Source organism: Lithobates pipiens, unplaced genomic scaffold (genome assembly GCF_037356315.1).
Source record: "Lithobates pipiens isolate NorthernLeopardFrog02 unplaced genomic scaffold, aLitPip1_a1.2 Scaffold_16, whole genome shotgun sequence".
Classification (NCBI taxonomy): domain Eukaryota; kingdom Metazoa; phylum Chordata; class Amphibia; order Anura; family Ranidae; genus Lithobates; species Lithobates pipiens.
This window is the reverse complement of record NW_027507748.1, coordinates 290,367,310-290,394,949: the sequence shown is the minus strand read 5'-3', so window position 1 is coordinate 290,394,949 and position 27,640 is coordinate 290,367,310. Positions and strand designations below refer to the sequence as shown.

At 41.7% G+C, this 27,640-nt stretch overlaps 1 protein-coding gene across 2 annotated transcripts in view; it reads right to left on the bottom strand.

Annotated features, from left to right (window-relative positions):
* Positions 1-164: 164 nt before the first annotated feature.
* The window catches only part of CTTNBP2NL (CTTNBP2 N-terminal like), a 136,904-nt gene continuing 109,428 nt past the window's right edge, over positions 165-27,640 (bottom strand). For both annotated transcript variants that reach the window (XM_077481538.1, XM_077481537.1), the window contains exons 4-5: positions 20,474-20,581; positions 165-12,208 (exon numbers count right to left, since the gene is read on the bottom strand). In XM_077481538.1, coding sequence (XP_077337664.1) covers positions 10,751-12,208; positions 20,474-20,581 — 1,566 coding nt within the window. In that variant the 3' untranslated portion in view covers positions 165-10,750. The remainder of the gene's footprint in view (positions 12,209-20,473; positions 20,582-27,640) is intronic.

Sequence of the window (27,640 nt, the reverse complement as noted above, 5' to 3'; positions counted from 1 at the left end):
CATCCAGCTGAAAGGAAAAAGAGGAGTTACAGAGCCAAATGAAGACTAGCGTAGGTGTGGGTGTCCAAGGGTAGGACCTCACTGGACAGCACTTTTGATGGATACAGAATGTCATAAAACAGGTTAACATTAACGTTTGCAAAATAAGGGAAACAAGCCCAAAATGGAAGGAAAAGAAAACTTTATTAAGTAAAGTTTGACGTATTGCTAAGAACAATTTCCATCTTTATAAATGTTATATCTACATCTTGGCCATTACAAAAAGGCACTTAACATAATTCATCTCAATATAAATGCACAAAAGCCAGCACAACAGAGTCATTTTATGGTCACACTTCCATCTCACAGCATGTAAGCAATTTTCAAGCCATGGGGATAAAACACCACATCACATTTACAGGCCTGTGGATAGCTTTTTTTAGGGGATTTTAGGTTTGAAGAACTTATTCTAAAAACATTTCCCTGAAAATTACCCTGTATTTTGTCATAGGCTGTTGTGGATGACTAGGACTCACGGGTATGTCGTTCCTTAAAGGAAAAATGTAGCAGGAAAGAGTGATGTTGTCCAGAGCAACCAATCAGATTCCACCACCATTATTTTAATGCTGGTTGGAAAGTCAAAGAGGTTCGTAATAGACATTATGGGCAATGTATTTCCTCCACTAACTTAGTCCATCTGTAGGATCTGAATAGACATTATGGGCAATACATTTCCACCTACTCAGCCCATCTGTCTGCTACAGTATTCTACATAGAAATATGGAGGCTGCGATTGATGACCTCCTTGTGAACATTCTATTTGCTTGGCTATAATGCTTCTGGCTTAATTACTTTCTTAGCCAGTCACTTAGTATGCAAATCAAATCAGCATGTGGACATTTCTCTCATTATAGGTTGCCTTAAGGTAATCAGTCCCCCTAAAATTAAAAATTTCAGTGGTGGAGCATATGCTGGCATACCTATATTTGACTTTAAAGGGACACTGTCCTGAATGGAGCACGTGGAGAGTATGTGGCTTCCTCCCATGTGACATTGCTCAGGTCTAGGGTGCAACCTCTAGACCTGACAACCTCTAGACCTGACAACCAAGAGCTGTCACGTAATGGAGGGCGTGATGTCATCATTTTCTAGGCTCTGACATCAGCAAGAAATGGGTATTTTGGTGGCACCTTTGATGGAGGAAAGGGGGAGTTCTGAAGAGGTAATAATCAGTGGGTCAGGGGAGCATCCTTTTATAGACACTATTACTTTGTCCTAAATGGAAAACGTGACAGTGTCTAATCAAAACAAACATACAACTCTGGACCTACTTTGGCCAATATGGACAAGTCCTGTTTAATCGGTTAGGCTTTTCATTTTCATTTGGGCAGGCTAACCATCATAAACATCAGTGACACAGTTGGAAATGCTATGGATCACGAGGTATACACACATCAGAAAACAGACCTGCAAATAAATGAGCATGTAGTATGAAAGTGCCATGATAGTTTGACTTTGCCATTGTAAGATTTTGGCATAGTAAAGGTGTTTTAGTTTTCTATATGCTAAAATTGTGCATGACCAAAAGATTGTTTAAATATTTTTAGTTACATTTGTATAAAAACATAAATATACAAGAAACACAGTCTGTTATATATACACAATGATTTTACCTTTTAAAAGTATTTTGAATGTTAAATGTTCCTGTATTGGTTTTAAGTGTGCAATACTCTTCTTCTGTTGTCTGGTCTTTTAACTGAATAAAACATTTCCTCAAATCTTTGGGTTTTTTTTTTTTATTTTTTTTTAAAGGGACCACTAAAAAAGTTTTGTAAACTCCATTAAAGCACAAAGCTAAGCTACAACATCTAGGGATGACCTAAATAGGGATAACTGCTGGAAACACGCCTTTCATTATATCTGGTATCAAACAGCAGCAGAGTTTTAGGGTATTTGCACAAGGTACTGATGTTTCAACATCAGTATTCCTGAGCATATTTTTTGCATGTATTTTACACGTGTACGCAAGTACTAGGGTTCTTCAAAATGTTTCCGCACTTTTTTTTTTTTTTTTTTAACGCCAACAAATTCTTATTCTCAGAATGGAATTTTAATCTCTTCAAATTATTATTTACAAGCAAACGCGTGCATTTGCATGGACATGTGTAAAATAAAAAATATTTACTAGTCTATATGTGGCACATGTTTATGGGCCTGTGTCTACAGGCACAATGAAAACAATGGTAATTAGATCAGTAAAAAGAAACCTAAAAACCTAAAGTATACCTAAAAAAAAGTTTTTAGGTAGCAGTGTGTAAGAGGCCTTAATGGAGTAAAACTTTTATGTAGAATAAAACTAGATTTTTGAGAAACAGCAAAAAAACAATGATGATATTTAAAGTTTAGTAACCCAGAGCAACCAGATTTCACCTTTCATCAGTTTAGAGCAGCCAATGAATGGTAACAGTTAATTATATGATATGGATTACCACACTTTGCTCCTTTCATTGTCAAAAAAATAGTTTGGAGGGTTTTCTAATCCAGTGGTTCTCAACCTCAGTCCTCAAGTACCCATAACAGGCCATGTTTGCAAAGCTTCCTTTAGAATGCACAGGAACTTTAAGGCCGCGTACACACGCGGGGACTGTTCGCTCAACTTTGTCCGCTGAACAGTGTTTCGGCGGACAGTCCGCTCGTGTGTGGGCTTTCAGCGGACAGTTTCAGCGGACAGTCTGACGAACAAAGTTTTTCGGAAATTCCGAAAAACTGTCCGCTGAAACTTGGTTTGAGCGGACAGTCCGCCCGTGTGTAGGCTTGTTCGTCAAACTAAGTCTCGCGCATGCTCAGAAAGAATTTACACGCCGAAGGTTGCATTGCAGTGTATAGGACGTCGTTTTCTAGTCCCGTCGTACGTGCCGTTCACGTCATCGCGCACGGTTTCAGCGGACTGTTCGTTCGTCGTGTGTGGGCAAGTCCGTCCATGCTAATTTTGAGTGGACTGTCCGCTGAAACTGTTTGACGAACAAAGTTGAGCGAACAGTCCCCGCGTGTGTACGCGGCCTTAATCAGAGTCGATGGCTTGGTATTTTAAACAGTTATGTTATCTAAGAGAAATGCCCAAAACATGCCCTGTTGGGCGTACTTGAGGACCGAGGTTGAGAACCACTGTTCTAACCAACATATGTCTACATGTATAATGATCCAGTTTACTGTTCAGCATACCATCAAATGAAACAGTGTTCTATTTTGATTCCATGGCGCAACCATTCATTTTGTCAGGTTTTGCAACTTCAGCCACTTGTAACCAGCTTCAGATCATGAAAGTGACCACACAGATTAAGGCATTCTGCCACGGTTTTGAACATTTTATAAAATATTACACTTGGTTTCAAAAGCTCTCCTAGCAGTCATATTAAGAAAATATGTGCCTTTAATGTTGAAAATCCTAAGTGAATCAAGTACTTTTTTCCTCCTTGTTCTCAAGGCTTGCAGTATGCATACAAAATGTAGTAGTAGCAGCAACCACTCACCAAACAAAGAGCACTGCACTGTCAGTGCTGACATCCGTAAGGCTTTTACAATAGAGAGTGAAGAACTTGTGCTTGGAATTTTTAATTGTGTGTTCACACGAAAGCACATTGCAGTAACAATTGTCCTCACTTAAACATTCTATGTAAACTATTCATCTGGTTTGGGGAAGGAGGAAGGTACCTATTGTGTGCAGTTATAATTGCCTTCACAGATTCCCCTGCTTTGAAGTTCCTCCCTATCAATTCTCCCAGCTATGCTGGCCAATACATCAGCAAACCTTCCATTGATTTTATGAACTTCAGCAGAAAGGCTAACATTTTACGGCAAATGTTCCCAGACAGGTGTATTTACACACGTAAGGTGCCCTGGTCACCACACAGGCAAAAATTAACACTCTGGTGGGGAGTTCTACTTTTTAAAGTTATTTTGGTCACAGATCCATTTCAAGAATGTCAGTGTTGTGCCAATAAACTTTGGATGCTACAGCTGTATTTTTTTTTATCTTAGTCTAATTATCTAAACAGAAGTACGTCTTATTCATGCCATTATAAATATTGACTGTGGCGAGAGAGATCATCCCCAATTTGAGGTGAGCCAAATAGACATCATATGGTGTAAGCTGTCCAAGCCTCCTTATAAGACACAAAATTAACAATTTCAATGAATACAGAATTTAATATTCAGTTCTGAATACAAAGTCATATCTTGGCATCATGAAATAAAAAAATAAATATTGTTAGTGTCCCTTTAATAATCTTTAAGCCATATCCATCTTGCATATTACACTGACAACTCCTATGTGTTACAATACAGTTTGTTTATTTTGCTGTATCGACAATAAAAACAAAAAATACATCCCATTAAACTACATTAGTATACTCCTACACTATGAATTGAGTGTTTTCTATAGGGAAAATGATCATGTATTTACAGAAATATAACAGTGAAAATGGCATTTACATCCAATATTTCAAAAAATACTTAAACATCCATTACATTTTATATTCTGCATAATAAGAAATTATGAAGATTCAGTGCATACGCTAACAAATTTACTGTAAAATTATCCTATTTTTATACTTAGAATATTCTAATATATACATACACATTTTTATACAAAATTTGGTTTTGTACTGCAGACAGAAGAGGCCATAGCCTCAATCAATGGCATCAATAAGGAAAACAATAAAATAAACAGTCCCAGTAAATACACTTTACACTGCAAAAGCGTCAGATTTAGCTCAAATAAAAAAAATTAAAAAAATGTATTAAGCTAATTGATGATGGTGTGCTCCTGTACAACTGCATGTGAATCGGCTTAAGTATGCCCGTTTGAAAAAATTTTAATCTATGAAATTATTATGTAAACTACCACTGGATTACAAAAAGCTGAAAAGTTGCTAATCTTGTTTTACTGCAAAAGGTTGCCATGCGCAACCAATGATGGAACAGCATGCTAACCTTAATAAAACTGAGCATGCAAAATTAGGCTGTTTTTTTATTTTTAAAAGTTCCAAATCTTTTTAAGCTACAGTACATCCAAAATAACAATTTTAAACAGGAATATTTACAGAATATTTATATCTTGATCGTCAACTCATACTAAAAAACATAGTTTGAGTGGTGCATGTACAGTGAACATTTCCATCCCTTTTTTTACAAAGAAGTGATTGGGTAGGCTTGCATAAAGATTTTCACTAGCAACTAAAAATAATAGCTTTCTTTACACTAGGGATGACACACGAAATGTATGAATTATTAAAGCGCCTTTAATAAGCACTTATGCACATCACATAAGAATCTAGAAATAAATAAAAAAACAAACAAGAAACCAGGAGAGCATTAGATGTTCACAGCTACTCTGTTTCTCTTCTTGAGTACAATCATGTTTCCCCTGTGCCACATTTTCATGCTGGTATGAACAAGAAGAAGTAATGCTCCTCTCCAGCGTTAAACCCAAGTTTTGCTAACTCCAGCCCTCAAGTACCCTTAACAGGTTATGTCTTTGGTGTTTTTCACTGGTCCAAGAATAGATTAAAAATGAATGCAAAATGGAAGAAGCCCATTAAAAATGGTTTACTGTGCGATACCTAAACACCAGATTAAAGGTGGAATTCCAGTCTAACGTGCTTAAAATGCCCCCCTTCCAGTCACCTGATTCCCTGCGTCAGTGAGCGACGGCTGCAGGGGAGAGAAAGCACTCAACAACAGCTGGGAATTCAAAGATTAGTGATGTCACTCAGGCTCCCATGCCTCAGCTGCTGTCAATGGTCCCTCCTATCCCCTGCAACCTTTGCTCACTAGGGGAGATGGAGGAGAGGGATCCCGTGACCAGACCAGAACAGACAAAACTTTGGTAAGTATACACATATTTACTTATTATACACCTTTACAGTGTATTTGGAAAAGGGAGTCAGCACTGTCATATATGCCAGTTGTTTTAGGTCACCTTTATACACATGGTTTGGGAATGTCCAAAAATCAGGCCACTTTGGTCTCAGGTGACGGAGTTTATGGCAGATCACTTTGGATTCCCAAACATCTGTAACCCCCTTCTGCACCTCTTAGGGGCTATTAATGATGAGAAAATTTAAAAAGTAACAAAACTCCTCTGTTTCTATGTGCAAAAGCCAATTGCTAGAAGATGGATTTAAACTGAGACTTTTACTCTTGCAATGTGGGAAAAACTAGTGAATGCAGACCCTTTATAATATGACGTATGAGCATGGGGATGCTCTAAAAAATGTACCAAATCTAGTTCCAGTGGGAGGACTCTCCAACTGTTCTGGGAGGACTCCCAGTAAGGTTGAGCATCTGAGGAACTATGGGTTGAGGATGCTTTGCCCTGGTGGATTGTCTAGGTGTGGGTGGGGTGGAAGGAAATGGGGTCGGGAGCTCCCTTGCAGATGGTGTGATGAATACAGGAAACACACTCCAAAAGGTTCTGTATGCAGTGCTGATTTTTTTTTGGAGGTTAGGCAGTAAAGGTAGCAGGAGGAGGTGGGAAAAGTTTTAAGCATAGATCGTGTTAGGCTGAAATTTCACTTTAAGTATTATCTCTACTCTCTTCCCTAGTTCTTGTCAGGCCAGAGGGGGGATCAGCACTTTAGGCAGAAAAGAAGTAAGTCACCACTAGCCACGGTCAATGCCGTTATACATGAAATCAAAACATTTTTAGAAGTATGGATAAGCTAGATTAGTGTATTTGCAAATAAGGCAGCATTCTAAATAAACTAGTCTTAAAGCGGGAGTCCGCCGTTTTTTTTTTTTAAAAAGCCAGCAGCTACAAATACTGCAGCTGCTGACTTTTAAAATAATGACACTTACCCGCCCAGCACGCCCGCGATGTCGGCACCCGAAGCCGATCTATCGATCGTCTCTCGGGTGCTGCCGCCACCATCTTGGGTATGGGATTCAGGAAGTAGAGCCTTGCGGCTTCATTTCCCGGTTCCCTACTGCGCATGCGCGAGTCGCGCTGCACAATAAGGATGGTCCCCGCTGTCTCTGGGATCCATGTGTTTCCCAGCAGGCAGCGGGGGACCTTCGGAAAGGGGCGTAGATTCTGCGGAAAGGGGCGTAGCTTCTGCAGAATCTACGCCGGAAGTGGGTGCAGATACCTGTACTGTAAAGGTACCTGCAACCCCCTCCCCCCTGAAAGGTGCCAATTGTGGCGCCGGAGGGGGGGGGGGTTCCAATGAGTGGAAGCTCCACTTTAGGGTGGACCTCCGCTTTAAGTATAGATTTTAAAATCTCATGTCGACTTTACTTCCTCTTAAGAAGTCAAACAGCAAAATCACATCAACCAATCAAAATGAATTGATAAGAAGACATCAGTAAACTGAAATCAGAGCTTGTTAGTATGAAATCCAAATTTGCTTGTTATAGATTTCTGTGCCATTGCTCCTTGCATTACCAAAATAATTTAACCACTGCTAATACATTTTAATTAATTCCTTTTTGGTTTACACTAGCAGTGATTTTGACTCTCTCCAGAATACAGCTATAGAGGGCTCTTCGGAATGATAAAGCTGATGTAAGATATTTCTAAAACATTTAAACCTCCAATACAATTTAAGTTTTAAAGTAATTAAAATAATATTTTGACTTACACTTTCCAACATTTGAACCGTTCTATATTTTACAAAATATTGATTGGTATTTAATTCTAACAAATCTTTCCTAACTTAAATCACAGCAGAGATTATGGAATGCAAAAGTTTGCTTTTAACTTTGTTTAAAAAAGGCTAACCTATAACTGTTTATTTCAGAGAACATTTGTTTTAATCTGAACCCCAGGCAAGGTAATTAACCATTTCCTTAATATAGCCCTGCTTGCTCTATGAAATTTTATAGAAACAAATAAAAAAATTATAGAAGAGCATCTTTTGGCAGGGCATTGCTGTTTATATCTGAGCCAAACAGGGGACAACTGGTCCTATGATGATTTGCCAGGCATGGCTGTTTTGGGAAGCTACAGTGCTGCACATCATGCCCCTCTCCTAGGCAGCAGCATACCAATCCCTATCTGTTAAATAATATAGGAGCATGGACTGGCAGACAGAAGTCTTTTATTGTGCTGAGGCTACCAGCACTATCCTTATGATGCAGGGCACCCATAATGTTAGCACTAGGTGGAAATTTTTCTGTGTAAGTGTATAAATATTAAAACATTAAAAGAATTATCATTACAGCCACGTGACTGACATTTCTTTATGTTGGAAGAGTCAAGTGTTGCACAATGTGGCAACCTATAATATTTTGAATTACACTACAATTTACACTGAATCGGTAATTTCCACCCTATAAAGTAAAATCAATCAGGGTTTTCACAATGCATCTGATGCTCATCAGTTCAAATAACCAAAGATGGCTTCCATTCAGCAGATTCTTTAAAATGAAGGAGAATGCACTGGAGAACCTTTTAAAACAAATTATGCTGTAATGGGCGCAGTATTAATAACTGAAAAATATGGGAATGGTTAACCAAGCACTCATGGTTCCTTAACTGTTGAGCTTAAAATACAATTTCAGCCTCCAAATTGGAAAGCTCAGTGGATGTGAAGAATGCTATTTGTATATGGCCTAATTGTGATAAATATTTTCTGTGTATAGACAAATAATGTTTAATTACATTTAAAGCTTAATACAGTTATGGGCAATCTTGATAATCAGTGCCACAATCTGAATATCTAGCACACAATTAATGCTACACAAAAAATAATAATAAAACTAATACATATGTAGGGTGAACATTTGGGTATTGTTAAATGCATTGATGGCGTATCTTAAGACCAGAATATTCAAAATCCTTTCTGCAATATTCACTCATAAAATAACATCATAATTTTAAGGCACTTGGAGGTATCAATTAGAACACTGTATAGTTAAATTAGTCATTTTAGTGCCTTGTAGTGCAACAATAGGGGAACGCCAATTGCTGCCGATTTGAGAAATACTACTGCAAATATGCACATTTATTTCCTTGTGAAATGCTTTAGGTTTGTACATAAAAAGCAGTTTTTAACTTTTTTTTTAAACCTTATATCTGTCTGTTGGGCCTAGTGAGTTAATATGGTAAGCGCTAGTAAATATGACAATTGGGAAGAAAATTCTGTAAACACATAAAAATTTAAATTTAAGTTTGTCATCGCTGTAGGCGGGTTATTTAAAAAAAAAAAAAATACAGTATAGCAGTTAGGCCGGCCATACAAGGTACAACCATGGATTGCAGGAAAGAAATTCACACGATTCCCACATCAACACAGACAGTGCTGACAGGGGAATCTCTCCTTCGGGGGAAGACCGATATTATTGCTAGCAGCTATAACAGCCACTAGCAATGATCATAAGTGAATCCGGCAGGCTGGTTGTACCCAAATTCAATCAACTTGGTACATTCAGCCTGCCCATTAATGGTTCGAACCGCTCATGGCTGGCCTTAGTATAGGTGAAGACACCCCGTTATATGTAGCGTACATTGCTTAGAGTTTACCATCTTTTTTAATAAGGAGACCTTATTGTTCTCAACCCCAGCTCAGAAATCATTACAGGTTTTATCTCCCCACTCCCCGACAGTAAAAGGAGAAGCAGCACACTGATGAACTTATCGCTCTGTCACTACTCTGCTCTTGCCTCCTACTGACATGCTCCTTATATTGCAGCACAACTGACTGGCTCCTTGTGTTGCTTCACCTTCCCTTAGTCTAAGCTTAACTGTACAGGGGGCTGCAAGAGGCTAATACCAGGTCAAATTCTGGTAATTACACTGTTTGCATTAAAAAAAAAAAAATTTTGAGAGGTGTTCAATACAGAAATGTATTAATGTATGTCTTTTATATCAGCCCGAAGTTCAGCTTTAAAATCTTGAAAAACAAACATTAGAAAGGCTCTGAAAAATTGTTACATGCAGATGGATTCTTTTGTCATGTATTGTATTTATTAAAATTGTAATCTTCATTCATTATTGATTGGAGTTTTTAATACTGTAGACCATATTCATTTTCAAATCTAGATTTATATTGCAAGATGCAATAGCGACAACATGGCTATTGTGATTTTATGAATTGGTATCAAGAAGGAAAGAGTTAGAGGTGCTATTGTGCTTGCTTGGCATTAACTTCTCGTCTCATTTCTAATGTACAGAAAAGTTTGCCACGGTCCGTTTCTCAGTGTGTGTCGCTGTCTCTGTTTAAACTCCATTAATGTAACAGATTTCATTAACGCACATTTTGTGTTACCTTACAGCATGAAAAAAATAAGTGTTTTAAACACAGTGGATAACATAATTCACCCTGTCAAAATGAAAACGTAAAAATTTAATGAAAATTTTGAGTTATCCACTCAACATTTTCTAGTTCACTTAGTTTCATCAATTAATACAGAAGTCTGCAAATCTTGCAGCACCAGATATATACAACAACTCTGATGATATTGCATTTCTCCACTTTGCCTTTTTGGACTTGGATATTAAAATAAGGAAAGAAAATGTAAAATGGTCTTCATTATCCTATAATTAAGCATTAAGACAGTTTTAGTTTTTTTTTCCTCTGACAGTTGCGGAAAGAGGCCGCAAAATGAAATACTTACACAGAATTTAGGAGAAAATATATGCTGCATATAATAACATTTCTTCTGCTACCTAAATAAATAATACATTTGATCAGCTTGACTGTATATACCACTCAAGCATGGAACCGACATGATTAAGAGTAATTGAAGTTCACAGTATGTCGCTGTATAACTAGCTACCAGAGGGCAACATTACTTCAAATTCTTTCCCATTTGTAATAATTCCATTGTTGGAACAATGGTTACTGGGCACATCCACTGAAGCTGCCAGGGAAGAGGTTTGGTTGAGTGCTTTGGTTGGTGGAACTGGAGATGCTGGAGACTGGGCTAGACCTGGTTTTTTTGGAGGAATAGGTGGAGGGTTTCCCCTTTCCACTCTGGAAAAGGTAGGAGACTTTATCCCTGGAGATACCGGACTGAGAGGACCAGACACTTTCAGAGGGTTTGGAGAGTGGCTACCATCATTCTTCTGATTGGAGGCATTGGCAAGGGTTCTGTAATCTGTGCCAAATGGTGAGCTGTTGGGAGGTACAGGTTTGCTGGAGGTCTGCTGGCTGGTGAAACGAGACAACACCTGGGTGACGGTATTGCGGGCAAGTTGCTTGGCAGCAGAATTATCTGCCAATGTTGGAGACAAATCTCTAGAAGGAGGACTCTGCAGTCCAGAAACATGCTGCTCTTGCTCAGATTGAGACTGAAACTTGTGGCGGGCAGCATGAAATCGCTGGTTGATTCCTACTTGATATGATGACTGATAGCCAGGACTACTAGAGCCTCCAATGAGACGCCTTGAGAGAACAGGTGAAGAGCAAGGGGAAGATGTTAAAGAGGAGGCTGCTGTACTGCTAGGGGAAGAGGAAGCTCCGCTAGAAGGAACGTGTCCTAACATATGTAAGGGAGACTCTACTCTGACAGGTGAACTTCCATTTTCAGACAAATTATCATGACTTGCCACTTTCTCTTTCAGGCTATCCCCTACATTCAACTTTAAACTATGTTCACTGTTTTGGCCAGTTGTGTTAGAATGTCCATTTAATTTTGAATATGGCTGAGGAATTTTACTAGGTGTTGACAGAGAAATATGGGCTTTTGCTGGACCATCAGTAACACTTTTTTCATGTGCTACACTCCCTGTCTGGCAAGATACGGATGTGAGCTGTAGCTTTTCTGTTGATACACCAATAGACATCGACTCAGTATCCTGGGAAACAGATTCTTTGACTTCACCATCAGCCTTCAGGTTTTTTAAGGTTTTCTTTAACGACTCAAGCTCTTCTTTCAGGGCTTTGGTCCGATTTTCTTCTCGATTCAGCTTGGCTTTGAGCTGTTCCCTTTCAATGTCAAACTCTGAAAGCTGTTTTTCCACCTGCGCTTCCATCTGTAAGCTACGCTTCTTTTCTTGGGCTAGGTCTTCTTCAAGCTGAGTAACCTTGCACCTCACTTTTTCCAGTTTCAAATTAACATCTTCAACCCTCTGTCCTTCTTCCACTGCTCTGTTGTTGGCCTTTGTACATTCTTTCATTAAAACCGAAGACAGTTTCTTGTGTCGAGCTTTCTCCTCTTCTAACTGAGCAGAAAGTTTCTTCTGTTCCTTCTCAAGTTTTTTAACTTGTGATTTTTCAAATTCCAGCTGTAAATCAAAAGAGCAACAAAAAAATGTTTAGTTTATAGACTCCCGTGTTCCTGAAAAAGAACATATACACATCATTGCTGGCAAAAAAAAGAAAGAAAAAAAAAAACACACAACTTGTAGCATTAAAATTGAGAAAAGAATCAATACCTCTCAACCAAGGACTTATAGACTTTAACCACTTGCTTACTGGGCACTTAAACCCCCCTCAGTCCCAGACCAATTTTCAGCTTTCAGCGCTGATGCACTTTGAATGACAATTGCGCGGGCATACAACACTGTACCCAAATTAAATTTTTATCATTTTTTGCCCACAAACAGAGCTTTCTTTTGGTGGTATTTAATCACAGCTGGGAGTTTTATTTTTTGCTAAACTAACAAAAAAAATGCAAAAAAAATAAAAAATCATGTTTAATAGTTTGTTATAAAATTTTGCAAACAGGTCATTTTTCTCCTTCATTGAAGTGCGCTGATGAGGCGGCACTGATAGGCTGCACTGGTGGGCACTGATAGGCATAGTTAAGGCGGCACTAATAGGCACAGACAAGGCGGCACCGATGGGCACAGATAAGGCGGCACTGATGGGCAAAGATGGGCACAGATAAGATGGCACGGATGGGTGGCACTGATAGGTACCACTGATAGATGGGACTGATGGGCACTGATAGGTGGCACAGCTGGGCACTGATGGGCGGCACTGCTGGGCACTGATATGTGGCACTGGGGTGCAGCACCTTTGTTGAGGCAGACTGTGGGCACTGCTGGGTTGCACTGTGGGCACTGCTTGCTGGCACTGCTGGGTGGCACTGTGGGCACTGCTGGGTGGCACTGACAGGGGGGACACATTTTTTATTCAGGCAGGCAAAGCAGGGGGCAGGTGGGCACTGGCAGGGGGCAGGTGGGCACTGGCAGAGCTGGCCGTGATCAGCTTTTTTTTTCTCCTTGCGCTGTCAGCGTGAGGAGGAATAATAGCCGATTACCGGCTCCGTTATATCACATGATCAGCTGTCATTGGCGGACAGCTGATCACGTGATAAGGGGTCGGGATCGACCCCTTGCACGGATCGGTGATCAGGCGAGTCTCGTAGACTCGCCGCTCACAGAGCGCGCCGCGCGCGCCCCTCAGGGGGCGCGCAGGCCGCTCGTGCACAGGACTACGTCAATAGACGTAGTCCCGGAAAAGGAGATCCGCGCTGTAGCCATCATTCGGCTATAGCGCGGGTCTCAAGTGGTTAAGTTACTATGATAAGTTGAACTTGTGAGCTATACAATTTTCTTGTTTTATACCTTTATTGGGGCTATTCCTGTTTTGCCATATATAATGTAACCATCTCATTGTTTAACTAATCTGTCTGTTCAAATTATTTTTTTTTTAAATAAAACCCCGTGTAAAAGAAAATTCAGGAAAGAAAATTAAAACTAAACCTTTTTTTTTTTTTTAAATAAAGTTAAAGTTTGCATTATTGTAACTACAGCTAACACCTGGGTTCCGCAGTCACCATTCTCTTTGCAAACTGGAGTTGGAGCTGACATATAAATACTTAGACTGCTACACACTGTGCCTACGAGATCTAAACATGAAAGACAGACTGAGATTGATGGTTTGAGGAGAGAGACATTGCTGACAGTATATGCTGGTATATGAGCATGACCAGATTACTATGTTTTTTCAAATGTACAGAGAAGACAAGTTTAGCATTCTCAAAGTCAAAGTTTACATTGAAAAAATAGGATTTTTGTACTCACCGTAAAATCCTTTTCTCTGTAATTCACCGACCGACACAGCTCCTCTCTGTAACTAAATGGGTTTGTTAGCCTGCCATTAGGTGAACTAGGCAAAATTGTAACACAATACACAGAACTTTCAGTACCGCCCCTGTGCTGACAACCCTCCCTGCTGCCCCAGCAGACTCAGTACGTCAACAAGCAGTACAACGTAAAGAAAAAGGAGGGGTGGGTGCTGTGTCGGTCGGTGAATTACAGATAAAAGGATTTTACGGTGAATACAAAAATCCTATTTTCTCTTATATTCACCGACCGACACAGCTAAATGGGACGTCCCCAAGCAGTGCCAAACGAGGGGTGGGAAAAACAGCATTAAAACTTCGTCCACAATGGCAAGTGGGAACTAGTGAAACTAAACCCACAAAAAAACAGCAGTGTACGGAAAAACACACTGCCATATAGCCGGGTATTCTCAACAGGAGAGATCCCCAACACCGCAAACTTTATGCTGAAGTAATGCAACAGTGCATTAACAAACAATACTGCGTTTTGTTCGAACCCCCCCCCCCCCCAAAAAAACTCAATTGCAACTACACGGCCGCCTGCAAAACTTTGTGGCCAAAACAGGCATCAGCCGATGCACTGACGTGTACCTTGTAGAACTTGGTAAACGTATGGACAGACGACCAGGTCGCTGCCTTACACACCTGAGCGACAGACGCTTAGTGTCGGAAGGCCCAAGATGTTCCAATTGCTCTTGTAGAGTGGGCCGTGACTGTAAAGGGGGGTACCTGCCCCTTCAACCCTTCAAGGCATAGGCTTTTACTACAATCTGTCTGATCCACCTAGAAATGGTGGCAAACGAGACCGCCATACCCTTCTTTGGATCAGCCACCGAAACAAACAGCGAGTCTGACTTCCGAAAGGGAGCTGTGGCAGACAAAAACACTTTTAAAGCCCTGACCACGTCGAGAGCGTGAAGGGCCACCTCTTTGGGGTGCTTCGGCTTAGGACACAACAATGGTAATACAATTCCCTCATTGATATGAAAACCTGAGACCACCTTCGGTAGAAAGGACGGTTGTGGACGCAACACCACCTTATCCCTGTGGATGACCAGATAAGGCGACTTGCAAGACAAGCCTGCCAATTCCGAAATCCTCCTGGACGATGTGATTGCAACTAGGAAAACCACCTTCTGTGAAAGGGTCAACAAGGGAATCTCCCTGATATTCTCAAACGTCAGCTTTTGAAGCGCCTACAACACCGGGTTCAAATCCCATGGGGGGTAACGGCGGACGCACCGGAGAGACTACATGTCGTACCCCCTGAACGAAGGTACTCACTAACGAGTGAGACGCCAGGGGTCGCTGAAAACAAAGACAGCCAAGGCTGAAATTTGTCCCTTAATGGTGCTTAACGCCAACTTCTGGTCTACTCCTTGTTGAAGAAACAGCAGGATCCTAGATATTGAAAAGGAGCGCGGATGACACCCTTTCTCCTCACACATGGAGATATAGGCCTTCCAGGTACGATGGTATATCTTCAGTGAAGAAGATTTCCACGCCCTCAACATAGTTGGAATCACTGAGTCCGACAGACCCCGGTTCCTTAGCACCTGGGTCTCAGTAGCCATGCCGTTAAAGCCAGCAATGGTAAAGCAGGGTGAAAGATTGGACCTTGAGATAGGAGGTCCTCTCGCAGCGGCAGCCGTCAGGGAGCGTCTGCCACCAGACGCACCAGGGCCGCTGAGGCCAATCTGGGGCCACCAGGATTACTGGGATCCCCTCGGCCTCCACTCTGCGCAGCAGACATGGCAACAGTTTCAGTGGAGGAAAGGCGTAGATCAGCTGGTACTGATCCCACGGAGCCACCAGCGCGTCTGCCCACGGATCTCTTGTCCTGGACACGAAACTCAGCACCTTCCGATTGAGGCGGGAAGCCAATAGATCCACATCTGGTGTGCCCCGTTTCAGGCACAACCGCCTGAATACCTCCGGATGCAATGGGCATTCTCCTGGGCCCAGCATCTGTCGACTCAGATAGTCCGCCTGCCAATTTTCCACCCCCGGGATGTAAATGGCTGACAGGGCCAGAACGTGTCGCTCTGCCCACCGAAGTATGTGAGCGACCTCCCGAGCAGCGGCTGAGCTTCCTGTTCCCCGTTGGTGGTTTATGTACGCCACAGCTGTGGCGTTGTCTGACTGTATCCTGGTCGGATGCCCCAGAAGACACATCGACCATGTGTGGAGGCACAGCCTGATCGCTCTCAATTCAAACAGATTGATCGGCAACTTGGATTCTTCCCACGACCAGAGGCCCTGAGCCGACTGAATCCCCATCACTCCACCCCAGCCGGATAGACTGCCGTCCATAGTAATCACCGTCCATTTCAGAGGAAGGAACGATTTTCCGGACTGAATCACCGGGGACCTCAACCACCAGATCAGGGAGTCCCTGACTGGCTGACTCACCTGGAACTGCCGATCCAGGGACAATGGAGATTTGTCCCATTTTGTCAAGATCTCCTTCTGCAGGACTCTGGTGTGGAACTGGGCATAAGGTACTGCCTCGAAGGAGGCTACCATGAGCCCCAGTACTTGCGTGCAAAACCGAGCGACAACCACTTGCGGTTCATCAGTAGTTTGACCGCAGATCTGAGAGTCTGCAATTTGTCCGAAGGGAGAAAAACCCTCGCTTCCCTAGAGTCCAACAGCAGACCTAGGTACTCCAGATGCTGGATCGGTACAATCACGACTTCTTTAGGTTCAACATCTGAACAAATTCTCGCAGAGTCTGTATGGTGATCGCCACACCCTCCTCTAATTCTGTGGCGGAAGATGCTCTCAGGAGAAGATAGTCTTGGTAACCCACAATCGCGATCCTGGTTGTCGCAACAACGCCAACAATGGAGCCAGTACCTTGGTAAAGGCTGATGCCAGGCCAAAAGGGAGAGCCACAAATTGGTAGTGGGCTTCCCCGACTGCCAAAACAGAAATTTTTGATGCCGAAGGCATATGGGAATGTGCAGGTACGCATCCTGGATGTCCAAGGACGCCAGGGAGTCCCCTTGATGGAGTGCAGCGACTACTGAGCGAACTGATTCCATTCTGAACCTCTCCATTTTTAAAAAGTGATTGAGGGCCTTTAAGTCCAAGATCGGACGTACCCCTTCCTTTTTGGGAACCACTAACAGATTTGAGTAGAACCCCTGGAAGCGTTCCGATTCTGGAACTGGTACAATCCCCCCCTGATTCTGCAAGTCCCTCACCGCCCCTAGCAGGGATGTGGGTATGCTGGCGGGGAAGAATCTGTTCGGCGGCCAAGAGAGAAACTATCTTGTAGCCTGTGGAAATCAGGTCGCAGACCCATTGGTTGGATAACAGGGATGTCCACAGGGCTGCAAACTCCCAAAGACGACCCCCCCACCTGAGATGTGGGTGGGGGAAAACCTTTATTCGGTAACACTTTTGTTCGCAGGCTTGTTAGGCTTGCGGTTCCAGGGACGCTTCTGACCGTCCGTGGACGTCCTGTCGGGCTGGGAACGTTTTGTCGACCGCACGGACGAAAAAGCCGCTTGTGAGAGGAAAGAGGGCCCTTGCCTACAGCGTGGCTCCTTAGCCATCCTGGCCTGTGGGAGTAGTGTACTCTTACCACCCGTGGCATTTTTAATAATGTCATCCAACGAAGCTCCAAAGAGCCGCCGCCAAGCAAGGGAAGATCCGTCAGGGCTTTCTTGGATGCCTGGTCAGCAGACCAACATTTCAACCAAATCAGGTGCCTCGGCACCACAGCTGACACTGAAGCCCTGGATAAAAGAGGGAGAGTATCCAGGGCCGTGTCACAAATGTACTTAAGGCCTTGCACTAGTTGGTCTGCAAGTTCCACGCAGACAGGGGAGGCCTGTTGCTCTCCCAATTCCCAGTGCAAAAGTTTTGCCCACTCAGTCAGTGTCCGCGACACCAGTGCGGATGCTAGTACAGGTCGCACGGCTGACCCCACAACCGTAAACAAGGAACGAGCCACTGCCTCGGCCTTCCTGTCCGTGGGATCCTTGAATGCAGGAGTCCTCTCAACCAGGATCATGGTTACTTTATTTAATCTAGATACTGGGGGGTCCACGTCCGGAGGAGCCGACCACTCTTTGAGAAGGCTTTCCTCAAAGGGGTAACGCACCGCCATGTTTTTGGGGACCGAAAAGGTCCTTTGCGGCCGACCCCATTCCCTGTAGATGAACTTGTCAAAATAAGGTCAAATACGGGAACACTTTAGGTGAACGTGCTTGCTTGCGGGACCCAAAGGGGACTGATACATCAGCAGAGGGATCCGCTGGCTCCTGGATCTTCAGGGTATCACGCACAGCTGTGATAAGTGCTCCAACAAGCAATTTGCCATGCCCGGACCCGGACGGGTAATCATCCTCGCTGCCCGAATGGTCCTGGTCAGCTTTGTCTGATAGATCAGAGCAGGGGTCACCAGCCGCAGCAGGGCCCGAGTCTGCCTCAGAGCTCTCCCCAGAGTACGGGTGGCGGAGGGGCATTTTACATGCACCTTTCCTTCCACGCACCGTCTCTTTTGCAACAAAAGAGTTAAGGACCGCTGTCAGAGTGTCCATGGGCACAGCGCTATCCGCAGGTAACCCGGTTGCAATAGCCTGGATTTCGGGGGAAGAAACACCAGTTTCTGAAGCCATGCTGACCCTACCCTGTCTGCCACCTGAAAGGGGACTTAGGACAGTGAAGGTCCCGCCCTCCTACCGCTGCCACCTGGGGCGTTCTGTGATGGTTACTAGCCGTGCCTGTAGTCCCCAGGAGGTCACCCAGGAGGTCACCCAGTTGCAGAGTGAAGAAACTGTGTCGGCAGCAGCTGTAGAAAAAAACGGTGATCTGCAGGGCTTGCACCAGCGTTCAGGGAATGGCCATCCAGCGTCCTCTATACACAGTGGACACAGGAAACAGCATGTGATAGCACATGGCATGCTGTCACAAGAGAACTGCAGTGAAAAGAGCGCTCAGGCTTCAAAAAAATGGCCGCCAATGCAACGAATAGGAGGCTCACAAGGGGAACCTGCTCTGCCCTCAGCCAAAATGGCCGCTGGACAGCGCCATGTGGTGACAAGAAAAAAATCCCAGAACAGCGCTGCCTTCAACCAGCAAAAATACCTCCACAGACACCTTTTGGGACCCCCCACACCGGGACCAGGACCATCGCTAGCTGCACAGACCCCCTACAGGTGAGAGACCCAGCGATCCCCATACACACACCGCCCGCAGCACATGCAGCCGACCCCGGGGGGGGAGGTGGGAAGATAGGGACGTGGGAGAGAAGAGAAGGAGGTGAGGTGGCCCCCGAATGGATCTCCCAGGGAATGCCCAGCTGCTCAACCCCCTGAGGGAGGGAGGGCCGTACTTACCAGTCCTGAAGAGCTGGGAGACATTCCATCACAGCCCCACTCCTGCACAGTTACAGGGTGGCTGCTGGCCCGATATACTGTGATCCAGACATCAGTAGCCCAGTCATATGTATACCCCGGAGCATTGAAGCTCACGATCACCTCTGGAACTGAGGTATGTCGTGGGCTGCTGAGCCTTAGCTGCGACCTGTACACGCTCGATGGCCGGACTGGGGGCTACAAGGATAACTTAACCAATCTGTCACCCAGCCAGCAGTTGATAGAAGATCCCAGGATCTTTCATCTTGCGCAAAAGTATAAATCCTGCATCAAAAAAATGGACCAAAGGGCACGCAGGGTTCCTAGGTCATTCTCCTTCACTAGGCAAAATAAAACAGTCTGCTGGGGCAGCAGGGAGGGTTGTCAGCACAGGGTCCGCCCCCCCGGGGTGGTACTGAAAGTTCTGTGTATTGGTATTGTGTTACAATTTTGCCTAGTTCTCCTAATGGCAGGCTAACAAACCCATTTAGTTACAGAGAGGAGCTGTGTCGGTATGTGAATATAAGAGAAAGATATGTTTATCCCACTGCATAAATAATTAAGGTATGGAGAATATCTGAGAGGAAACACAACAATGGGAAGCCTGAGGTCTGCTGCCCATTTTTATCCAGGGATTTAGTGACCCCAATATGAGTGAGGGTTCTTGTAAGCCCTCTTTTGCCCACATACAAAATTATGTGACCTTCCCCTGCAAAACTGACTGGATACTGCATTGTGCTGGTATGTTAAAAACAATACTGTAATATTTACTGTGCATAAAATTGTTAAAAAAAATTACATATATTTGGAGAAATTCCATATAATTAGATAATTTTTTGATGCAGCAATATACGATTCGAGATGCAGCACACTATAATATGAATGCTAACCCAACGCATCTTGCCAGCTCACACTAATGCAAGGTGTTTTAGTGGAATACAACACACAGATGTGAACCATTTGTGTATAGTAGTGTGGTGCGTTAAAAGCCAATTTTTTCAATGTAACACAAAGCATAGTCTCTCAGTGATCTCTCAAAACATAAAACCTAAGAGCAGATGCAACCTGGCATGAAGCAGATCACTAAAATTTTACAAAGGTACTTTCACCTGCTGAGCCAGCCTCTCCCGCTCTTTCTCTAGCATGTATGTGACATCATCTCCATCAGCAGCATCTTGAGCATGTCGTCTCCTTTCTTCTTCCAAGTCCAGGATGACCTATACAACATAATATAGATGGTATAGGAATGCGTGTAGCTCACCAAATTAGGTCAATCATTAATTTATGTAATGTATAGATGAGGTTCCTAATTCTCCCACCCACCATGGATACATAAATCGTCATGGCCAGAACTGTTAATGTTTTTCAATTTTCTTTGAACACACAAAAAAAACTACATACACATTTTAGTTTTTGTACTTTTGTAAATAATTTTGTTGTTGTCCATTAAGGAACACAAGATTGCAGTAGCCATTACATAGGAGTTAAGCTTCAAATTTTTGGACATTGGCAAAACAAAAACCATTTAGGACAGCATCTATATAATCCTGCCTCCATCCATCATGCCACAGTTTTGTGAGTGGGCAGTACATAAGCCCAAAAACACAGAGAAGGGAATTTTTAATACTGGAGCAGCTGCACGCTGCAACCAATCAGCTCCTATCTTTTGTTTTCAAAGCTTAATTAAACAAGCTGAAGATATAAGCTGATTTGTTGCCATGTACAACTGCTCCAGATTTTTGCTGCTCCAGTGTAGATGAATTACCCCCAAAGAGGTGGGTCATGTGCCACTTAATGAGCTCCAGGATAAACATTTCACAGTGACAATCTTATTTTCTTTATTGTCTATTGAGGGGCACCTGATTGCTGAATAGTCTAACATGGGATATCCAAAAGCAGTCCAACTGAAGGGTGGGCAAAGCCACTAGAAAAACCAACAGGTGTGGAAGTTATTAGTATGAATGCACAAATATAGGCTTAAGCCCTGTACACATGATCGGACTTTCCGACAACAAAACCATGGAATTTTGCCCGAAGGGTGTTGGCTCAAACTTGTCTTGCATACACACGGTCACACAAATGTTGGCCAACACTTACGAACGTAGTGACGTACTACGTGGTTTTTCAGCTCTTTAGCGCCACCCTTTGGGCTCCTACGGCTAATTTCATGTTAGTAGAAGTTTGGGAGCGTTGATTCACGCTTTTCTTTTCACATTTTTCATTTAGCGCTTTTCAGTTTGCGCTTTTCAGATCGTTTCATAACGGCCGTTCATCAACCAGACATGTTGCGGAATCAGAGGAGATAACACGTTATTTATTATCGGCCTTGGAGTTATTTCTTAGATTTTTTTTTTTTTGGTTGAATAATGATTTGATTTGGTATATTTTCTATATTTTTGATGCATAGAATGCCTTTTTGGTTAAGTTCTATTGGCAGATAGCATGTCTATTTTTTTTTTTTAATGCACAATAAAAAAATTGTGGAGAATAATACTTGGCTATGTGTTTTACTTCAAATGACAGTTTGGGAGTAAGCTGTTACATTTAAAGAAATACAATATACAACTGACAAGGGACACCAACATAGTTGTATATTTGATCTTATAAACTACAGAATAATGGTGTTGTGGCAACTTGCACAAATGAAAAAACAAAAATATTATTCTTGATATCACTAGAAAAAAAAAAAAAGCCTTTGAAAATTTGTTCGCAATAACTTTGTCAGTATCACCAGCAAAGCAGCTTCATTATTATTCCATTAAAGAAGAGAATTGTGTGCTGCATTTGGAGATTTCATAATTTGCCATGTCACGAATGTTAGTTTTCCATTATGAACGCTAGTTTACAAGATTGACCGCTTCTGCTTCCGAGCATGTGTGTTTGTACTTTGGAATTTTGTCTGACAGACTTGTATAGGGCCTAACACTGTTGACGCACTGTATGGCCACTTCAAGTTAGATTAAATGAACACATAGGCAATATAAGGAGGGGCTTAAGAGGTCACTCCATATCTAGACATTATTTGGAGGTGCATAACAAGAGTTACCCTAGAGGTACATCATTTTTGGGTATAGATAGGCTCAAGCCCCACTGGAGAGGTGGCCCTAAGAGAAGAGCTATTTCTAAACTTGAAATGAACTGGATCTACAGAGTTAAATGTCTTAAACCGTTGGGGTTGAACGCTGATATCGAAATGAATGCCTTTATCGATGACTCATAACTCGTGAGATGTGAAACATATTGGCTGAATATTTTGTATTCTATTCTGTACCAGTATGGGTCACACCTTTGATTGCTTTTTAGTGCCCCTTTTTTTCCTGCTCATATTCATTGGGGTTTACCCTGATGCGATTTACGATCCTATACGACCTGAATACATTTAGTTTACTTGATTCATTATACTAAATTAAATACAGGTTTTTATTATTTTTGACATTTGTATTAGCAATATGCGCTGTACCACTACCTTTTTCATTGCTATACCTGGAGGAGGATCAGCTTTGAGGTTTAATGAGATAGAATTTGTGTACATACTAATATGCTTCCTTTTTATATGAACAAACATAGTATTGTAATGCCCAGGCTTCCTTCCCATTTAGGCTGTTTATTCAGAACGGGGTCTGATACTATTGGCTGGATGTGGAGGGGGAGAGGGCGATAAGGAGGAGTTTGGGTTGCATAAACAATTCCCCATTAGTTATTAGTGAAAACAAGGGTTGGTTCAGTTTTCACTAATATGGCCGCCAGAAGGGAAGGAGGCTTGGTTTTGCACGCACCACTTTTCAGTTTTTTATTTGCTAAAAAAGTTTAAAATATCCAATAGATTTCGTTCCACTTCACAATTGTGTCCTGCTTGTTGGTGATTCTTCACAAAAAAATTAAAATTTTATATCTTTATGTTTGAAGCCTGAAATGTGGCAAAAGGTTGAAAAGTTCAAGGGGGCCGAATACTTTCGCAAGGCACTGTATGTGGGTTTTACACTTTATGATTTATTTTATCTAGTTTAGGTATTTTCACATTATCTGTGGACTTTGCTGCACTTAAAGATTTTTTTTCACTATATTAATTTGCACTTTAGGAATTTACATGGACACTTTTCTCAATTATATTGTTGTCTAATATTTAGAGTGACATTACTTTTATCTATTTAACGTGTATTCAGGACATCTCCCCTTTTACACATTTGTGATTTTGTTTAGGGAATTTGATATTTTTCCATCTACCGCGACTATTCCCCTTTATATTTATCTCCAAGGCATACCTGTTCTCAATGTATTTATTGTTATTCATGTCCCAAGTTGGAAGTTCTGTTAGATTAGAATAAAAGAGCACACTACGTAGAGGAGCTTTAGTGTGGCATTATATATATTTGCAAACATATGCAACAAAAACCTTTATTTTTTAAATGCAAATTGTTGGAACATTAGGGTCTGTAAGGTCTAGTTATTTTATACATTTTTGTTTCAATACTTGCTTTTTAAATTAAATAAAATGTACACTTTGCTGCATTAAAGAAAATTTAAATCATCATAACATTACTATAAACAGTCAAAATAATGGAAAATGTAGACAATTATGCATACATTTTTTAAATGCGTATTATGTATGTGCATGCAATAAAATAAGCTTAAAACACCAGAGGGAGCTCTAGTAGCAAAGACTACAATCTGTAACACTACACAGAGGAATAGTGTGCTACGTCATACGATATACAGCTTTTGTTCCTTTCATCTAAAACGTCAGATGAGGCAACTGCTCTATTTGTTACAGGGTCCTAGACCATTTAATTGCATCACTGTATTTGATGCTCTACCACAAAAACTTTTAGGATTAACATCTTAAATTATATTATTGCAGGGTTTAAGAGACCTGGAATATTTGGCATATTTCAGCACATTTTCACACACAGAAAAATAAGCATATTTTTAGAAACACCGCAATGCTTAACACACCAAGTATATGGTATAGGACTGTGTTCATCTTTCCAAAACAATAGCGACCTGTGGGCAGGCTTACCAGGTTCATATCTTAAAGGGGTTGTAAAGGCAGAAGTTATTTTGTATCTTAATGCATTAAGATAAAAAGCCTTCTGTGTGCAGCAGCCCTCCTAATACTTACCTGAGCCCCATCTAGATCCAGCAATGTTGTAGGAGGGTCTCGGCTGCCCAAGACTCCCTTTCCCATTGGCTGAGACTGTCAAAGTTAGTCAGCCAGCCAGCCAAAGGGGAGGCCGGGCCCCAGCTCCATGTCTGAAGGGACACAGGGAGCTGCAGCTTGGCTGACCCATAGCAAGCTGCTTGCTGCGGGGGCACTCAACAGGAAGAAGGGGCCAGGAGCGCCGAAGAGGAGGATCTCGGCTGCTCTGTGCAAATCCATTGCACAGAGCAGGTATGACGTGTTTGTTATTTTTAACTAAAAAAATGTATTATTGTTTTTGAGAAGATTCTCCTCATGCAAGTGTATTCAAGTTGTCTAGCACTATAAATAAAAATCTCAAAATACTACCAGATTGGCCTAGAAGTTATTACTTAGTAAAAAGTGGAGTACTGTTCTTTATGCTTTTTTTAAACTGCACTAATAGTAACATCTTCAACTTTTAAGTTATTTTCCTTTCTTCCAAGGTCCAAGCAGTACTGATAAAGTAAGATTAGCAAAATGTTAAGGACAATAATCTCTAAAAATATTATATATATATATATATATATATATATATATATATATATATATATATAATATTGGGGTGGGTAGAGAGGAGGGACAATGTTTTTGAGGGTGAAAATCTACTCTAAGTGAGACATATGAAATGAAATGCAACAGAATTGCATATGAATATCATATCCAATACACACACACACACAGTGAATATAAACACACACCCATGTTAAAATGGCAGGTTTTTGTGATGTAAAAACAATTAAACAAAGATAGGCAATTTCAGAACTTTTTCCACCTTTATAGTGATCTATAAACTGTACAACTAAATTGAAAAACAAAACAGGAATATTTTAGGCTGGGGGGTTGGGAATAAAAAAAACTGAAATAATGTGGTTGCATAAGCGGGGATGTAGCTGTGCTCAGAATTAAGCAATCACATTCAAACTCATGTTAAATGGGCCTCAGCACACATCTGCCATCATTTAAAGTGCCACTGATTAACCCCAAATAAAGTTCAGCTGGTATCGTAGGTTGTGTCCAACATTTTCTTAGTCGCATCCTACAGCAAAAGCCATGGTCAGCAGAGAGCTTCCAAAGCATCAGAGGGATTTCATTGTAACAAGGGATCAGTCAGGAGAAGGGTACAAAAGAATTTCCAAGGCATTAAATATACCATGGAACACAGTGAAAACAGTCATGATGAAGGAGAAAATATGACAACAGTGACATTACCTCCAAAATTGATGAAAAGACAAGAAGAAAACTGGTCAGGGAGGCTGCCAAGAGGCCTACAGAAACATTAAAGGAGCTACAGGAATATCTGGCAAGTACTGGCTGTGTGGTACATGTGACAACAATCTCCCGTATTCTTCATGTGTCTGGGCTAAGGGGTAGAGTGGCAGGCGGAAGCCTTTTCTTACCAAGAAAAACATCCAAGCCTGGCTAAATTTAGCAAAAACACATCTGAAGTCTCCTAAAAGCATGTTGGAAAATGTGTTATGGTCTGATGAAGCCAAGGTTGAACTTTTTGGCCATAATTCTAAAAGATATGTTTGTCGCAAAAATAACACTGCGCATCACCAAAAGCTACCCACAGTGAAGCATGATGATGGCAGCATCATGTTTTGGAGCTGTTTTTCTTCAGCTGGAACAGGGGTCTTAGTCAAGGTAGAGGTTCCTAATACCAGTTAATATAGGCACAAAACCTTCAGACTTCTGCTCCAAAGCTGAACATTAAGAGGAACTTCATCTTTTAGCATAATAACAACCCAAAGCATACATCCAAATGAACAAAGGAATTAATTCACCAGAAAAAGATTCAAGCTTTCGAATGGCCCAGCCAGAGCTCAGACCTGAATCTGATTGAAAATCTGTGGGGTGATCTGAAGAGGGCTGTGCACAGGAGATGACCTCGTAATCTGACAGATTTGTTTTTGCAAAGAATAGTGGGCAACTATTGCCAAGTCAAGATATGCCATGCTGATAGACTCTTACCCAAAACGACTGAGTGCTGTAATGAAACCAAAAGGTGCATCAACAAAGTATTAGTTTAAGGGTATGCACACGTACGCAATAATATTATTGTTTTTTTTATTTTTACTTCCCACCACCTAAAAGATTTCAGTTTGTTGTACAGTTTATAGGTCACAATAAAAGGTGAAAAAAGTCATGAAAAGATTTGTTTGTCTCATTTTTTTACATCACAGAAACTTGACATTTTAACTGGGATGTGTAGACTTTTTATATCCACTGTATATACAGTATCTCACAAAAGTGAGTACACCCCTCACATTTTTGTAAATATTTTATAATATCTTTTCATGTGACAACACTAAAGAAATGACACTTTGCTACAATGTAATGTATTGAGTGTACAGCTTGTATAACAGTGTAGATCTCCTTAAAATAACTCACGCAGCCATTAATGTCTAAACCGCTGGCAACAAAAGCGAGTACATGCCTAAGGAAAAATGTCCAAATATTTTGTGTGGCCGCCATTATTTTCCAGCAGTTACTTAACCCTCTTGGGCATGGAGTTCACCAGAGCTTCACAGATTGCCAATGGAGTCCTCTTCCACTTCTCCATGACAACATCACAGAGCTGATGAATGTTAGAGACCTTGCACTCTTCCACCTTCCTTTTGAGGATGCCCCACAGAAGCTCAATAGGGTTTAGGTCTGGAGAAATGCTTGGCCACACCATCACTTTTATCCTCAGCTTCTTTAGCAAGGCAGTGGTCATCTTGGAGGTGTGTTTGGGGTCATTATGTTGCAATACTGCCCTGCACCTCACAGAGTTCTTTACCATGAGGTGCCATGTTGAACTTCCAGTGACCAGTAAGAGAGAGAGTGAGAGCGATAACTCCAAATTTAACACACCTGCTCCCCATTCACACCTGAGACCTTGTAACACTAAGGCTGGCCACACATTATACAATTATCTTACTATTTTCTGTACATTTTCTTTAGATTTACACTCAACTATCTAGTGCAAGGGCATGTCTAATTGGATACAACTGAAAGTGTTTAGTTTTGATCTCATATTATAAGGTTTTTGGTAAATGGCATGACGTCAAGTCGCACATATATTGTTTTTTTTTTAATCATTGGAAATCATGGG